Source organism: Rhinopithecus roxellana, chromosome 20, assembly GCF_007565055.1.
Source record: "Rhinopithecus roxellana isolate Shanxi Qingling chromosome 20, ASM756505v1, whole genome shotgun sequence".
In the NCBI taxonomy this organism is placed as follows: Eukaryota; Metazoa; Chordata; class Mammalia; order Primates; family Cercopithecidae; genus Rhinopithecus; species Rhinopithecus roxellana.
This window is the reverse complement of record NC_044568.1, coordinates 18,562,885-18,580,548: the sequence shown is the minus strand read 5'-3', so window position 1 is coordinate 18,580,548 and position 17,664 is coordinate 18,562,885. Positions and strand designations below refer to the sequence as shown.

The window sequence follows — 17,664 nt, the reverse complement described above, 5'->3', positions numbered from 1 at the left end:
CTACTGCCATTTCTGCTCACCTGACAGTTGGGCTTCCCCCACCACCCGGTTCACACGCCTGCACGCTGCCTCCGCCCCGCCCTCCCCTGCCTTACTCCTCTCTGTAGAACACGCCGTCCTCATCTCCTCCCACCGGAGGTTTAGCTCTGAAGCAGCAAATTTAAATTTGCATTCTCTGTGTTCTCTGCTCTGCCACATGCTGTCTGCACTGAGGCTCACCTGGTGCTGTGAACACCGAGCTCCTCAGGTTCTCACATCACCTTTAAGAAGTGGGAGTTCTTGGCCGGGTGTGGTGGCTCACACCTGTCATTCCAGCACTTTGGAGGCCAAGGCACCCTCATCACCCAAGGTCGGGAGTTCGAGACTAGCCTGGCCAACATGGCAAAACCCCACCTCTACTAAAAATACAAAAATTACCTGGGCGTGGTGGTGCATGCCTGTAATCCCAGCTACTCAGGAGGCTGAGGCAGGAGGACTGCTTGAATCAGGGAGGCAGAGGCTGCAGTGAGCTGAGATCTCATCACTGCACTCCAGCCTGTCTCACTGTCTCACTCTGATGGAGTGAGAGTCTGTGTCGGGGAAAAAGAAGGAAGTGGAAGCCCTTCCCTGTGTTCCTGATTGTCATTATTAGAATAAAGCAAACACTTCCCACTTGAAGAAGAAAAAGCCAAGGAAATCCCCTTGGCTCTGTCCCTAGGCAGTGGTGCATAGGGTGCTCTGAGCAGCCCCCATGTCTTCACTCTTGCCCAACTCCCAAGGCAGAAGTCCACTCTATTTAATTTTTTCTTCTAGAACTCATGCTCTCTCTTAAAATCCTATCTTTGGCAAATGAAGGTCACAGAAGTTTTTCCTGTGTTCTGTACGTTGTATAGTTTTAGTTCTTAGATGTAGGTCTATGGTCCATTTCTAGTTATATTGTGTGTGTGGTGTGAGGTGAGCATAGAGGTTCCTGTTTTGTATCTAGATGGGCAGTTGCTGTGTCAGTACTACCCTGATGCCAAGGCCAGACAAAGACACGGCAGGATAAGAAGACCACAGACCAGTGGCCTCACGAACACAGACATAAACATTTTAGAAAGAATTTTAGCAAATTGAGTTCATCAGTTTATAAAATAAAATGAATCATGTACCATGACCAACCAAGCAGGGTTGATTCCAAGAACTCAAGGTTGAACCTCCCATATCAGTCAGTTTGAGTTGTTCTGTTATTAGACGGAAAAAAGAAAACCCTGTGATCACACCAACTAAGGCAGCAAAAACATTTGACAAAAGTCAACACACTCATTGTTTTTTTTTAAAAATTGCACAAACTAGGAATAGAGGGGAATTTCCTCAACCTGATACAGAGCATCTGTGAGAACCTGCAACTGACATCATATTTAACGTCAGAGACTGAATTCTTTCCACCTAAAATTGAGAACAGACAAACACTGGCCATCTCCACTGCCATCAGCATCGTCCCGCAGGCTCCAGGCAGCGCGGTCAACTACACGGAAGTCAGGCTGGAGAGGAAAGAGGAACACTGTCTTTACTCAGAGACATCTAGTGAGGAAAGCCCAAGACGTCTGTCCAAAAGCTGCAAGAATCAATGAGCGTACTGTGGTGTTCCAGTATGCAGAAGTGTATTTCTAAATACTCATAAATAATAGAGGGCTGAAGTTGTAAAAATATGTTTGCAGCAGTATCAAAAATACAGGATAGTTTTGGGGTAAATTTGACCAAAGATGTGCTGCAAAACCTGTACCCCGAAAGCTGCAAAGTATTCCTGAGAGAAATTAAGCAACACTTGAATGTAGAGTGATACGATATTCATTATCAGGAGACCCTCGGATCTCTCTCCACATGGATGTATAGTGTCAATGTGATGCCAGCCAAAATCCCCGTGCGCTTTTTTGGGTAGAAATTCATAAGACGATTCCAAAGTTAATAGGGAAATTCAAAAGACCTAGAATAACCAAAGCCACCTTGAGAAAGAACAGAATTGGAGGACGCAGTGTAGGGTCATTGCTTTCTCTGAAGCTACAGGCATGAGGTAGTGTGCTTCCTCTTGGCAGCGGGACAGGCCCATGGGTGAGTGGAACAGAAGAGAGCCCACAGGCAGACCCTGCACACAGGCAGACCCCACACCCCACACCCCACACACAGGCAGACCCCGCACCCCACACCCCACACACAGGCAGACTGCACACACAGGCAGACCCCACACCCCACACCCCGCACACAGGCAGACTGCACACACAGGCAGACCCCAGACCCCGCACACAGGCAGACTGCACACACAGGCAGACCCCACACCCCGCACACAGGCAGACCCCGCACACAGGCAGACCCCGCACACAGGCAGACTGCACACACAGGCAGACCCCACACCCCACACACAGGCAGACCCCGCACACAGGCAGACTGCACACACAGGCAGACCCCGCACCCCACACCCCACACACAGGCAGACCCCGCACACAGGCAGACCCAGCACCCCACACCCCACACACAGGCAGACTCCGCACACAGGCAGACCCAGCACCCCACACCCCACACACAGGCAGACCCCACACACAGGCAGACTGCACACACAGGCAGACCCCGCACCCCACACCCCGCACACAGGCAGACCCCGCACACAGGCCAACCCAGCACCCCACACCCCACACACAGGCAGACCCCACACACAGGCAGACCCCACACACAGGCAGATCCCACACACAGGCAGACCCCACACACAGGCAGACCCCACACACAGGCAGTTCAGATACTAAGGCAGCTGAGCCGGGAATGGTACTGGAGAGGCTGGATGACCTCTCTGTGCTGCAGTCGGTGGACAACACGAGTCTCGTTCGTAGAAGAGAGATTGAGCTCTGGGGAAGGGTGTCCACTGGACATGGCCGTTTTTCAGTCCCTACAACTTTCTCTTTGCTGTGTGTGTGCTTCCCATGAGTGGAAGTCATGGTGTGACGGAGAATCTGCGTGTGACGTGTGTGGAGCCTACCTCGGGTCATGAGGAGGAGCCAGGTGACCAGCGAGCTGGTGGGCCCGGCAGGGTCTTGTGCCATGGCTGTCACTATCTGGTGGTCCTTGGGGCATAATGGGGCTTTACAGGAGGTGCCTGATAAGGGTTGGATTTAATGTTTGAGGTATTTGCATTTAGAAAATGAGAACATTCTGTAGCACGTGCAGGTGGTTCCTGCCGACAGTCCTCTTGTGCTGGTGAGGAAAGCTCAGAGGGGCCGAAACAGGGCCTGTCCCACCCCAGCTGCCTGGCAGGCTCTGAGCCCAGGTTGATGGCAGCCGCCTTTCTGGTGGCTGTGCGACGCTCCCCGTTCTGGGCAGCTGGAGGCGAGCCTTGTGTCACACAGGTGCCTTGCCCGTGCTGCTTTTCCCTCCACAGCTCGTTGAGGTGTAAGGAGCTGGGAGGTGAAAAAGAAACTTGTGAGCTTTTAAAGTGAACTATAGATATGCGTTATTATAGCTGGTAATTTCATCTGTAAAACCAGGGATAATCACCACCCAGGTGAGAATACACAGTATTCCAGAGTCCTCGGGGCCTTCAGTAACGTTCCCCATTTCAAAAGTCACCTCTGCCCTGACTTCTGTCTCCACTGGTAGGTTTTGGCTGTTGAGGTTTCCGTGGGAGACATTGGTTGCTCCCCAGTGTCTGACTTGCAGGACTTTGCTACTGTTGGCATTCGGCATTCTCTCCCTTCGTGGCTGTGGCCATGCCCAGCATTCGTGGGCCCTTCTGTCGATGAGCCATTGTGCCCCAAGAACCACCAGGGAGCCCGCATCCCTGCCAGCGCTCAGTGTGTGGGCCTGACGTCAGCAACGCTGACGGGTGTGTGGACGGGCACGTGGTGACGTCACATGGTGGTGTGGTGTGTGTTTTCTTCTGGTGGTGAACATGTCCTCCTGTGCTGTCTTCTAGAAGCTTCCATGTGTGAAGAAAGGGATAGAGCCCAGTCTGATTCCAGAGGAGGGCTTCTCTTTGGGGTACAGATGTTCCCAGCTTGGTTGCTAGATGCATCTGCCACTGTATGCATAGGGCTGCTCCATGAGGCTGCACACACCTCCTGTGTTGATTGCGCGCACCCCTGGTGTTTACCGTGCACACCACGTTTTCATGGCGCTCACCCTCGGTGTTTATGCCATGCACCCCCCTTTCCATGGTGCGTACCTCGTGTTTGTGGTACACACCCCCCCGTGTTCTCGGCTCACATCCCCGGCGGTATTCCATTTGTATTCTAGAATTGTTCATTTGCCTTTGGACGGGCAGTTTAGTTGTGTCATTTTTTGTATTATGAACAAAACAGCCTTTGAACAGCCTTGTGCTTGTTTGTGAACGCGTCATGGGAAACGCGCCTGCAGCTCTCCCTCGAAGCCTCGTCGGCTTTGCTGGGGTCTGCCGAGCCTGTCTTCTCCCAGCTGTCCTGGTGGAGGTGCTGGTGTGCATCTCCTCATGGCTGTCATTTGCACTTTCCGGATGAGAACCACCGTTTCGGGTGTCCATTGTCTGTTTGGGTATTTTCTTTTGTGAAGTGCCTGCCGGAGGTGCCTGTAGGCGGTCTTGCCTTGACCAGGGCCCTGAGGACAGTGTTCCTTCTGTCCAGGCTCCCGGAGGCCTTGATCAGTTTGGGGCTTTCCTCCCACATCACGAACTGTGGAATTTCATCACAGGTCTTTTCTGGAGCTGTTGAAATGAGCACATGGTTTTCTATCCTTTATTTTCTTAGTGTGGTGAAATACATTGCTTTTTAAATTTCTTGCATTCTCAAATCTATTCTTGTTCCTATCATTTGTGTTATCTTGTTATATATATCATGTCTGTGTTCATAAGGTATGTTGGTTTATAATTTTCTTATCATAGAATGCCCTCATCAGGTTCTGAAATTAGCGTTATGGTAGCCTCTCTTCAGATGTCTGATGGAACCCACACACTGGGCCAGGAGTGTTCTTGGAGGAAGGAGTTTAAGATTGGAGCTTCTTCCTGGTGTGTGCCGTTCTTTCCTGGTATTCTCCGGCCCCGAGGAGGATGCCTCTCTCATTCCAGGTGGGGACTGCACTCCGAGGGGGCCATAGAAAAGCTCAGTGCAGCTGCAGCCAGGCAGCAGATGAGCTGCATCTGGGCACCCAGGCCGAGGGCCAGAAGGACCTGCGCTGCTGGGGCGGGTGTTATGTTCCTGAGGCCCCATCTCCCCAGAGATCCATCTGAGACCCTCCTCCTGTCCCCATGTCTCACTGGAGAAGCCCCATCTCACCAGAGACCCGTCTGGCACCCTCCTCCTGTCCCCGTGTCTCACTGGAGAGGCCCCATCTCACCAGAGACCCGTCTGGCACCCTCCTCCTGTCCCTGTGTCTCACTGGAGAGGTGGGCACACTGCCGTGGCTCCAGTCTGCTTGGCAACTTCTCTTTGACCCCAGTTGCCCTCTGAGCTTTTGCAGCATGTTCTCAAAAGCGCTCTCATGGTCACTCAGGGATGTCTGATGAACTGCCAGGTTTGGTGGATGCCGTGTTGATCAGTCAAGCTAGAAGATGCATCTGGGTCCCAGGAGGCAGGACCGTGGCTGGGGGTGCTTGGGCTTCTCCCAGGAACAGTTGGGCATCTCAGCCCTGGAGCAGCTGAGGCCTCCAGTGCTCTGAAGGCACCGCTGACCACTGCACACGGTATTTGCCGGCAGCTTACCTAGGGAAAGTTCCAGAAAGAAGGCTTACTGATGGGGAAAGGGGCTGTGTGTGTCACACCGTCTGCCTCCCCAAGTCCCGAGCGCTGTGTGCGTCCATCACACGGGCTCCCTTCCCCATCCCCAGGGCACGTCTTCCAGCCAGTGGATTATGCCATTGAGGCAATGCTTGCTCAAGGCCAACCTTGGAGCCGGGGCTGGATGGAGTTGGGGCTTCACAGTCCCTGCCCTGCCTCTTGCCTGGTGGGTGGGCCCTGCATTTAGGCCTGCGAGGGGCTCTGCTACCCCACAGAGGCTCCTCCCTGGAGCTCCAGGGAGGGCAGAGATGGGGCTAGGGGCTGCTCAGTGGCCTCTAGAACAGTGGAAAAGTCCACGTTCAGGAATGGAAAAGGCAAAACTACAGCACAGCCAGTGTGAAACAGGCAGAGTAAGAAGTGCTCTGCCAGAACTCAGAACTCAGGCTACAGGGAGCCACACCCGGCCACTCACCTGAAGACATGCCCCGCCTGGAGACCCTGCTGGCCTTCACTCCACAGGAGGCTTCTGATGGGAACGTGGCTGTGCGTGGCAACGCCTCTCTTTTGGGAAGGCAAAGCCGTTGTTTTTCCTCATTGTTCAGTACCTCCCAGGAAGGCAGGAGTGGAGTGGGAGGTAGCGCATGTCTATCTCCTCTGCTTTCTCCACATACACACCAGTGATTTCCTGAGCGTCCCTCCGGTGTGCAGGATGAGAAATGGGCCAGAATCAGGGCTGAGCCACAGCCCGGCCCCAGGCTTCTGGGCGAAGGTCCTGCAGTCAGTGACCAGCCTCACACGCCACACCCTGGGGTGCAGGGAGGGTGTTCGTTGCCCAAATAAGAGATTTGCTTCTCCTGGCACATGAAACAAAATCTTAAGGGCTTAAGAATGTAATTTGGGAATCATGATTAAAAGTATCCCTTTCTTTTCTAGGATAAAGATAAAGTTTCTCTAACCAAGACCCCAAAACTGGAGCGTGGCGATGGCGGGAAGGAGGTGAGGGAGCGAGCCAGCAAGCGGAAGCTGCCCTTCACTGCGGGCGCCAATGGGGAGCAGAAGGACTCGGACACAGGTACCAGCCCACGGCCCCTCCTGCACTCAGCCCTCCACAGGCTGCCCGGAGCAGCCCAGGCAGGGCGTCCCCAGTCCCCGCACCTCCGGCTTTGCACTGGGACCCACGGTAGCACCCTGCACGCCGTCCAGGCAAGGGGCAGCAGGGGCGGGGCACAGGCCCCCACGTGCCACCTCCTCTTCACCCGAGGCTCAGGCCCCCGGGGCTGATTGGAGAGCTTCACTCTCGGGTCCCACACGCGTGGAGATGCACCCGGTGCGTGTCCAGCCCTGGGCAAAGTATAGGGCTTCTGACCTGTGGGTCTTCTGACAGCTGGACACAGGAGGGAGACAGTGGTTCCCCTCAAGGCCACAAAGGCACAGGAAGAAACTCCATTGCTTGTAGTAAAAACCAAAGGGAGCCCTAAAAGTGAGCAGGAGGCAGGGAAGTCTTCCCAAGCGCAGGTGGGGTCTGAGGCTGCAGAGCAGGAGTGCGTGTGCTGTGTGCATGTGCCTATGCCAGAGTGTGTGCCTGTGTGTGTGTGTGCCCATGTGTGCCTGTGTGTGTGCCCATGGGCACATGCCCGTGTATCTGTGTACATGTGCCCATGTGTGCCCATGTATGTGCTTGTATGTGTACCCGTATGTATGTGCTTGTGTGTACCCGTGTGTGTGCATGTGTGTGTGTACCCGTATGTGCCTGTATGTGCGCCTGTGTGTATGCCCATGTGTGTGCCTATGTATGTGTGCTTGTGTGTGCCTGTGTATATGTGCGCTCATGTGTGTATTCGTGTTTGCGCCCATGTATGTGTGCATGTGTGCCTGTGTATATGTGCGCCCATGTGCATATGTCCGTGTGCTTGTGTGCCCATGTGTGCGTGTTCATGCCTGTGTGCCCGTGTGTGCGTGTGTGCCCATGTGCAAGCCCGTGTGTGTTCATGTGCACACACTCCTGGTGGGTTCAGCGCCTCCTACAGTGCCCCTTCCAGTGGATTCTGTCTTGAGCTGCTCAGTGGGGAGCCCAGGCCTTTGCGCTGGCCATGCTTGTTCTTTGGTGATTCTTGTGTTCAGAGGCCTCCTTGTCCTCCTGGTCATCCAGCTTCTCTACACCCCTGCTGGGGAAGGTTGGAGGCAGTAGAGCACTAAGCTGGCCACAAAGCCTGGAGTGAACTGGCCTGACGTGCTGCGTCAGGCCCTGGGCTCTCTCCCTGGCCTCCTAAGACTCCTTGAATGCAGCCATAGCACAAGGCATAGAGGCTTTGCCAGGATGTGGGTTTGAGAGCAGATGGGGAAGTGGTCCAGGTGATAGGGGCTCATGATACTAAGGAGATTGTTGAAGAGGAACGGCAGCAGGCACAGCCAGTAAAGAGAATCCAGGCCCTGGCTTTTGTCACCACAGCTCAGGAAGCTTCAGCCTTTGTGATTGTGTGGCTGCTGCAGGCCTGTGGCCCCTCCTGTCCTGTGTGGGGTGCTCCAGGGATGTGCTCACAGTAGCCAGGTGGAGACTCTGCCGAGTGAAAGGCCAGCGGAGAGGGCTGGTTTTCCCAGGTGGGAAGTGAGGGGCAGGTGCAGTGCAAGGCACATGGCTCCTGTCTCTGGGCCAGCACATCTGGGAACAGGAAGGCTGCAGGGACACCAGCACAGGCCCGGGAGGACTCCTCTTCCCAGCAGCAGACAGCTCCAAGGAAGAACATTGGGAGGCACAGGGAAGTGAGTGGACAGAATGTGTGGACAGGTCCTACGACCTCAGCCCCCAGAAGGGAGGGCCTGGGCGACTCCCGGGAGCTCCCAGCGGTGCTGTGTCCTCTTGGGCTTTAGGCCTAGAGAAAATCAGTCCAGGCCTAAAAACCCTGTGCTTGCTCTTTTTGGTCCCATGCTGGTTTTGGTTGTGGAAGGCCATCACATTGATGCATAGTTGTTAGCTCTTTGTACAGTGGCCATGTGGAGTTGGCCTCAGACCTTTGAGGTGTTTCTGTGATGTCTCTGGAAGTGTTGCTGAAAGGGTTAGTGAGACAAGCATCTGCTTCTGCTTCCTAGGAGAACGATCCCGCTTGGTAAGATGGCGTTCCCAGGGCTACCCGGTGCCCACCCCGTCTGGCTGGTCAGGTCTCTTTGTGGTGGCCGTTTCGTCATCGTGGAGAGAAGCTCTCCCCCAGGGCCCTGCTGTGTTGTCATAATCTTCCAGGGTCTGTCTGTTGATGGTTAGTGCCTGCCTAGTGCCAGCCCTGCTGGCCCACTGAGGCCGTTCTCACTATCTGTGGGTCTCTGGGATGTTTTCTGCCACAGCCCTACCCTGAGCGCTCCTAGAACTGTGTGTTGAACACCACGTCCTTTCTCTGTGAGGGGCAGGCCCAGGTGAGGACAGGGTAGGTGAGAATCCCTGTGAGGTGGGAAAACAGTAAAGAACATTTTGAAAATAGAATTTTCCAGGCAAGGACTGTGACAAAAAGACCTAAGAAATGTAGTATTTGTCCTCCTGTGTTTATCACCCTTTTGGGGCCAATTTTAATAACTTCTTGTTTAATGTTGCAAAACTAGATTTCCTAGGAAGATTGTTCTGATGTATGAATGTGGAGCATTGCTTATCCTAGAAGCTTGCATTTTAACCAGGACCCTCTTAAAGTAGCGAGTCCACGGCCGGGTGCAGTGGATCACAAGGTCAGGAGTTCGAGACCAGCCTGACCAACATGAAGAACCCGCACCCCCGTCTCTATTAAAAATACAAAAATTAGCCAGGCGTGATGGCACGCGCCTGTAATCCCAGCTACACAGGAGGATGAGGCAGGAGAATTGCTTGAACCCAGTAGGTGGAGGTTGCAGTGAGCCACGATTGCACCATTGCACTCCAGCCTGGCGACAGAGCAAGACTCCCTCTCTAAATAAATAAATAGTAGCAAGTCCAACTCCAGTGTGTTCAGCCTCACCCTGGGCCAGGAGGCAGGCTGCTGGGTGCTGTGACTCTCACACGCTGCGTCTCCTCCTTCCCCCAGAGGAGCAGTGCTTGCTTAGAAATGAGTGGGGTGGAGGGAGAGGTGCACACCTCGGCTGTACCCATCTGGTGGCCACAGCAGGGATGAGAAGAGAAACATTGGTGCAGGGTTAACTGACACGTGACAGACAAGAGACTCTTCTCTGGTCCCCAGGAGTCAGGCCCCTCTGGAGAGGTGTGGGTGCCCCCAGGCATCCCTCCTCCTGCAGTGCCCCTGCAGCGCCCTCTGCTGAGCAGGCGCAGCCAGTCCCCCTTGCCATGGTGGGACGGATGCAGGGTCACCACCGTCCCGGGTACCTTGGCTGTGTCCAAGTGGGAGAGCCTGGCACACCTCCCTTAGAGACTTCCGTGTTGCCTTGGGGATGGCTTCCCGCCTCCCACACGCAGGGTGGAGTCAGCCCTGCCTGTGGTCCAGTCCCATGGAGATGCAGCCTCTGCAGTGCTTAGTCAGGGCTGGGGGCAGCCTGCCAAGAACAACGTGGTTCTGTCTGTCGTGAATCAGCGCAGTTTAAGGCAGTCCCCAAGGCTATGCATCTGCGTGGTCCCTACACAGCAGCCTGGAGGCTGTCCAGGCAGACGTGAGCATGTGACACAATCACCTGTGAGCCTTCCAGAGTGCCAGGCAAGAGCCTGTCCCAGGACCAGACCTCTGTAAGGGCTGTGGGTGCAGCAAGGAGTGGAAAGGCGCCTGCCGTGTCCTGGCCCCAAGACAGCTTTGCCCACCGAGCCCTCTCAGACCAGCCCTGGGACTTTGATCCCATCCTGCCTGCCCTGTCTGCCTGGGGCCTCTCGTATCTGCTTTTGAAGTCTGTCCTCTACCACCTCAATGGTGGTCTCAGTCTAAAAACCCTTATCACGGAGAGCTTTCATATTGAATTATGTGATACCTGGGATTCGCTTCAAATTATACCAGTTTGTCCAGTGTTTCATATGTGTACGTTTTCCCAAAACTTAAAAAATCTAAAAGTAGCCAGGCACAGTGGCTCACACCCTTCCAGCACTTTGGCAGGAGGGTCCCTCGAGGCCAAGAGGTCAAGGCTACAGTGAGCCGTGATTGCGCCACTGCACTCCAGCCTGGGCGACAGAGTGAGACCCTGTCCGTAAAAAATAGATAAATAAATAATCAGTCAATCAGCGCATGTTTTTGAGGTTGCTGTGCCTCATTGCCTGGCCTCCCTGGGGTTCTGGGGAGCCTCCTGCCCCGCTGTTTCTCCTGCGCCTTCGTCTGTGACCCTGAGTCTCGCTTCTCCCTGCCTAGGACCGCCGGGGTCCTGCTTGTCCTGGGGCAGCCACGAGGGAGCCCTCGTCAGGAGCGCCGTGGGCCGAAGCTGCCTGCCCTCTGCACGTGGATGTTTCTTTGGAACAAGGGGAAAAATTATGATTTTCTTATTTTGCTTTGACCTGTGAATAACGCCCTGGTATCTGGTGCCTGGGGTACGCGCTCTGCAGTGCTGACGGGCACATGCTGGCTCCTTCAGCGTTAGGTGCTTGGCACCTTCAGTCTTTTCCTGACGTCATGTTTGTTCCTGGTGCCTCAGATAGGAGACGGCTGCCCTGACGGCTCCTGCTTCCCCGTTCCTGGAGGGAAGACAGACCTAGCCACTGGGGTCTGTGGGATCTCCTGGAGGGAAGACAGACCTAGCCACTGGGGTCTGTGGGATCTTGGAACTCTGAATGCCAGACCTTGCCCAGTGCTAGAGGCGACGCGTGTGTGAAGTGGAAGAGGCTTCTCCCATCCACTCAGCCGCAGTGGACCCGAGCGGGCAGAAAGAGCAGAGTGCAGCAGGGGCCAGGCTGTGCTCGCAGGCAGGGCAGGTGCCTGGAGAGCATGGCACCCCTGGGAGCCTCTTGCCAGGAAGGGCGTGTGCACTGCAGTGTGCTGTGGACCGGTGGCCTCAGCTCAGTGTCTTGACGAGGGTCCCGAGGCACTCAACGTGTGTGGGGATGTTAGCAACACACGGCGGGCAGCCCTGATGCAGTTTCTCACCGAGCACGTAGCAGACCCCATGCACCCCACACAGGGCACAGACCCTAAGCACCCCACGCAGGGCACGGATCCCACACACTCCTCGCAGGGCAAAGACCCCATGCAGGGCACAGACCCCAAGAACCCCATGCAGGGCATGGATCCCACGCAGAGCAGGGCCAGCCCAAGGCCAGGCCCCTCCCCTATAGAACTCCTACCAGGCAGGACCAGAGCCACAGTCACTTCCACACCATCTCCTTCCCGAGAAACCTCAGCAGACTCTTCCTCCTTTCCTGGCTACACGGGGGCCCCTGCCGCAGCCGGACCCTCTGCCACCTCCTGAGCCTCAGGAAAGCAAGGTCGGCCTCTGAATACAGAGGACTTCGGTCCTGCCAGAGGATGCTCGGCCAGTGGGTGCCGGCATGCAAGCAGCCTGCGGGGAGGCAGAGTGGGGCTGCAGCAAAGGCTGTGGTGGTCGAGGTGAGGGTGGTGGCCAGGTCTTGTTGCCATAGTGAGGATTCTGGGGTTACCCTAAGAGCCACCACATTCAGGCACTCATGAAAAAGCACATCAAAATAAAATATTTTCACATGATGAAGAACTCCGCGTGATTGGTCTCTGGTCCTACTATTTCTCAACCATTTTTCCTCTCTAGATGTAAGCAGTTTCTCGTACAAAGGGAAGGTTCTTCCTGTTTAAAATTCGATATTCCCCAAGCTGCAGCAGAGGCCTCCCTGACTCCCCTCAGAAGTGCACTTGGGCCGATAGCCAGGCCCATGTTGTCAACACAACACAGACAAGCTGGGGTCCACAAGACCACCCCAGGCTCAGCGATTTGACAGGACCCCAGGACTCAGGAAAAGGTGGTGGCTGCTGTGGGAGCAGTCAGCCGAGTGAGGGGGGGCACGCGGGGGCCATCTGCTGCCTCGTGGCTCCCTGCTGTGGGACTTTGGGCCCATTTCTCAACCTTTCTGTGCCTCTCAGCCCTTTCATCCATAAAGCTCTGCTGTGTGAGGAGCTGTGGCCCCTTGACAGAGGAGCCCCTCCCCGCCCTGTGCTCTCACCACCTACGCACTCGACCAGGCAGGCCTGTGCCCTGCAGGAGTGACGGACACAACTCAGGCCTCAGTGCAGGTTTGGACGTTGATCTTGTTTATTTTAAAATACCCACGACGCTGTGTGTGTGGAACGGAGACCCCGGGTGGGAAACTGTTCTGTTTGGTTGTCATCTGAGCCCTTTTGCCAACATTGCTTCCTTCCTTCTTGGCTTCCTGTTCACCATAGTGACAGCCGAATGCTGGTGAAACCACCATGGGGCTTAGACCCTGCTCCTTCCCACCCTTGCCACGTTACCCTGTTTGCCTCCACAAGCTTCCTGTGGAACTGGTCCTTCCACCCCACCCTGGCCTGGAGATGGGGAAGGCATGGAGGTCGTGCAGGCAAGGGCTGGACGCACAGCCTCATCTCTGTATGACCCATTCACATATACTGCAGAGGAAGCTGAAGCTGAAAGGCCTAAGAGATGACCCCAGCTCCCATCGGCAGGCAGGAGGGCTGAGGTCACGCAGCTGACGGGGTAGGCCCTGTCTCTCTTTAAATGACCAATAATGGTAACTGACAGAAAGAAGGCAGAAACAGAGAGAAACCTGGAGATGGAAGGAGAAGCCATTCTCACCACACACGGTGGCTCACAGGACTCAGCGGGGGCCCTGCCAGCTTCTCCTGTGGGCCCAGGACAGGCTGTGTGGAGCTCCTGTCTTGCTGCCCCGAGGGGGTGTCGGTGGGAGGACTGCTGCGCCCTCGTTTGTGTGAGTTGAGCTCAGTGCTTGGGTGGGAACTTGGTGATCTGGACCATCCGCCTCGTGTAGATCGGCTGTGATTAGACTTCTTGGCCAGAAGTGCTGTATTTCATGGCTGTGAACATCCAGATGAGGCCAGATGTTTGGTTTTAGTGAAGTGGACAGAATCTGTGAGCAGCAGCCATGCCACAAAAGCTGCACCCGGCCCTGCCCATCCGTTCCATGGGTTGTAACCGCCATTGGCCATGAACTTTCTCTTGTTTGAAAATACCACCATGGAAACATCCCTTTGTGTAGCAGAATCAAGAATGTATTTTGATGTCTTTGAGTTTGACGGTGGGATGCAGGAGTCGCACATTTTCCTATGTTGACAGTATGGTGGCCTGTGTCCCCTAAAAGACTTGCTAGAAAAGCCTAGAAATTAGAGGTGCTAAATGATTGATACAAAAGGCATTTGTTCCGATGAGTAGCAGAGGCCACACAGCTCCACATCCCTGCGGCCCTACCTCAGGGTCTCTGCATTGGAGCCCAACCTCAGACCTCCCAGGGAGGTAGAGGAAGGGGCTCTGAGCTCAGACCCCACGGAAAGTTTGTCCTCTCAAGAAGGCCACACTTCCTGGACACTTTGGGCTATCTGAGCAGACACTGTTCCCCCAGCTAAGAGGGACAGGTACTGAGGAAGGATGAGGGGCTTTGAGAGGTCACCACAGAGACTTCTGACCTAGTCCTGCCCTCCGGTGGGGCTGGCATCTGTATTTGTGCCATTGCTGGAAATGCCCCGCACTCCCTGAGGCCCCCACCACCACAAAAGCAAACCCTCCCTGGAGAGACACACCTTCCTCATCCAGGCCTCGCGGCTCCCAGAGTGCAGACAGACGAAGAGCCCGGTTGGAATTACAGACGTTGAGGAAGAAAGCTGTCCTGAGAGAGTCAGCAGGGGTCAGCCCCAGGGACCTCACGTGCTGGGATGGTTAAGTGCACAGTATTCATCAGAGGATTTAAAACCATCGAGTATCATGCAGATGTTTCTAAAGCATATGGAATATCTGGAAATGAAAACTAGAATCACTGAAATAAAAAACCCAGTGGGCAGATGATGTAGCTTATTAGACACAACCTAAGAAAGTATTGGTGAACTGGAAGTTCTAACAAAAGAAATTGCCTAAACTGGAGCACAGAATGAAAATGAGACAGGAAGCCTGCAGGAAGCGGGGAGCTGTGGAGGAGACAATGCAGCTCAGCAGGCACCTCGGCAGAGGAGAGAGCAGGGCAGGGAGACGGCAGCTCCAGAGGCCGGCAGCAGAGGGCTTTTCAAGGTTCATAAAAAGCCTCAAATTCAAGAAGTGTAATGATTATAAGCAGGAGAAAGAACAACAATCACACATTTAAATATGACTCTGACATGAAGTTTTCACAGCAGCAAAGGGAGGGCGCTAAAAGCAGCCAGATGTGGTGGCACAGCCACCCATGGTCCCAGCTACTCTGGAGGCTGAAGTAGGAGAGCCACTTGAGCCTGGGAGGTGGAGGCTGTGGTGAGCTGAGATTGCGCCACTGCCTCCATCCTTGGCTACAGAGTGAGACCTTGTTTCAAAAAAAAAAAAAGGCAGCCAGATAGAGAAGACACTCCCTGCAGAGCACCCCCAGGCGAGTCACAGCCCCCCCGATCCCACCTGCACAGAGCATCCCCAGGAAGGTCACAGCCCCCGCATCCCACCTGCACAGAGGACCCCCAGGGAGGTCACAACCCCCCCATCCCACCTGCACAGAGCACCCCCAGGAAGGTCACAACCCCCCCATCCCACCTGCACAGAGCACCCCCAGGAAGGTCACAACCCCCCCATCCCACCTGCACAGAGCCAGGTGCTGCTGCCATTTGCCCCAGGAAGCTCAACTCCAGTCTCTTTGCTGCCTCAGAAAGGCCTTGGCTGGATACAGGGGCAGGAAATGGGCTCCAGCTCCCAAAAGCATTGTCCACTGTAGCCCCTGCTGCCCCAGGCCAAGGCCATGCTCCAGCAGCAGGAAAAGGCTTATGGAGGGGGAGGTCTCAGCTCTGTGCTGAGGAGGGGAGGGTTCTGTGGAATCTCCCATTGGCCAGCTGGGTACTGAGGTGCTGCCAACCTCAGAGGGCTGGCAAGATGGATACGGTTTGAAGAAAGGCCCTACAGGCCTTGTTTCTTAAAGATGAGGTGGGTGGCCGCCCAGGCTCAGGTCAGTGGACAGAGGTGCCACCGCCGACACGCTTGACTTGGGAAGACTCAGCCTTTCCTGGCACCCTCCACCGCTCTCCCTGGACCTCTGCCCTCAGCCCCAGGCTGCCTTAGCCTGTAAAGCCCTCAGAGCCTGCAGGCCATTTTCCGACTGCAGAGCAGGAGTGGAAGGGGGCTTCTGAGTCCTGTGGAGTTGCTCCCACCCCCCACCCGGGGCCACATCTGCCTGTAGCCGGGACTCAGTCCCTAGACCTGCCAGTTTTCCACTTTGCAACTTGGTAAATACCATTTGGAATTCATAGAAATTGTATTTGACTTCTATTCGGACAGTAGAGACAGGAAATTTGCAGAATGCCCCAGGAACTTGCTGGTTGTTCCTAGGGGTAGCTCCAGATGCTCTCAGCCTTTTGTTACCCGCAGACAACACCCCACACCCGCTATACTCTGCACTGTGTGGAGGGGCAGGGAGCAGGTTTTGCAGCCTCTCCTGTCAGAGGGGCCTTTCTCAGTGGCGCACAGCTCCAGCTCAGCCCAGGCCTGGGGTAGGAGGGGCAGGCAGGCAGTGCGTGACCTCCCTGCAGGACCCACTTCTGTGGCGCCTGACAGTGCAGGTGCTTGTGGCGTGTGTGCACATCAGGGACTCGCTCAGCTGCTCTCAGACTGTGGTGTTGCTGGGCTGGAATGGAGAGCAGGCATTGTTGAGCCGCAGGCTGTGGCACACGCAGGCTGTGGCACACAGGGGTCTCTCTCCGTGGGTGGGGCTTTCCCTCTATTCCAGAAGCCCCTGGAGTGGGCAGTGTCTCGGACCTGACAGATTTGCAGGTTTGCTGGGCTCCGGAGCTCGGGTGGTGTCTGGTACGTGTTGTGGGCCTTATGGATGCTCATAGCTGCAGGTGCTTGTTTCACAGTGGAGAAATTGGCATCCTGGGAGATCTGGTTTCATATGGGACTTTCTTTGTGTCAGGACAAGTACAGTGTCCTGTTTCGGGACTGGGAGAGCTGGGTGAAAAGTTGCTGCTTCCTGGGTGCAAGCTCTTCCTGAGTTAGGGCAGAGCGAGGTCCCTGTGGTGGCTCCAGGCACCAGAATTCACCAGGAGGTTGGCAGCACCTTCCATGGGAATTTTTGGGAGCCCTGTAAAGCTGACCTGGCCATGTGAGGGAAGCCAACTCAGTCTTTCTTCACCAAAGCTCAGAGCAGAAGCAGAAGGAGGGCCTGGTGAGGAGCGGGAGGGATGTGGCCCTGACCCTTAGGCTCGGGCCCTGGAGCCTCCCCAGGAAGTCACTGGGGCACTGAGTCCTGCCCAGTCTGCACACATAGGGTGTGGGCTGCACCTGAGATGGCTGCCCTGCAGGAGCGGGACATGTTCTGTTTGCCATAGAAAGCAGCTCTTCACTGCCCCTCAGAGTGGGGGTGCAGCGTGGTCTCCTGGCCTGTCACTCTAAAGCCTGACTTCTCAGGAACACCTTTGCCTCTGCCTGTTCCCCTGACACACGCCTCCTAGGATCCTTTGATAACTTAAGGGCATGGTAACATCTGCATTTTGGGATCTGAACATACCACAGCCCCAACACCACCCCACCTCCTCCCTCCGCAGTCCCAACTCTGCCCCAGCTCCTCCCTCCGCAGCCCCAACTCTGCCCCAGCTCCTCCCTCCGCAGCCCCAACTCTGCCCCAGCTCCTCCCTCCACAGCCCCAACACCGCCCCACCTCCCTGTGTCCACCCCTGGCGGCCACATGCAGCAGAGTGGGGCCCACTCGCTTTTGACTTCTGATGGTGGAATAAGGAGATGCCGTATGCTCCCAGGAGTCTCCTGTGCTGTGCGCTGCTTTGCAAAGTCTATATCTCAGGGATTCTGCTTTCCTCATGTTCTCAGGGGGCTTCATGTCTCCAAAACATTAACTCCCCTGCTCTGGGTGACGGAGAGAACAGGCCTCTGAGTGTGCATGGCTAGGTCGTGGGGT

General features: G+C 55.4%; 1 protein-coding gene across 6 annotated transcripts in view; it reads left to right on the top strand.

Annotated features, from left to right (window-relative positions):
* Positions 1-17,664, top strand: part of ANKRD11 (ankyrin repeat domain 11) — a 223,393-nt gene that overhangs the window by 179,795 nt on the left and 25,934 nt on the right. For all 6 annotated transcript variants that reach the window (XM_030925283.1, XM_030925282.1, XM_030925279.1 and 3 more), the window contains one exon: positions 6,624-6,762. In XM_030925283.1, coding sequence (XP_030781143.1) covers positions 6,736-6,762 — 27 coding nt within the window. In that variant the 5' untranslated portion in view covers positions 6,624-6,735. The remainder of the gene's footprint in view (positions 1-6,623; positions 6,763-17,664) is intronic.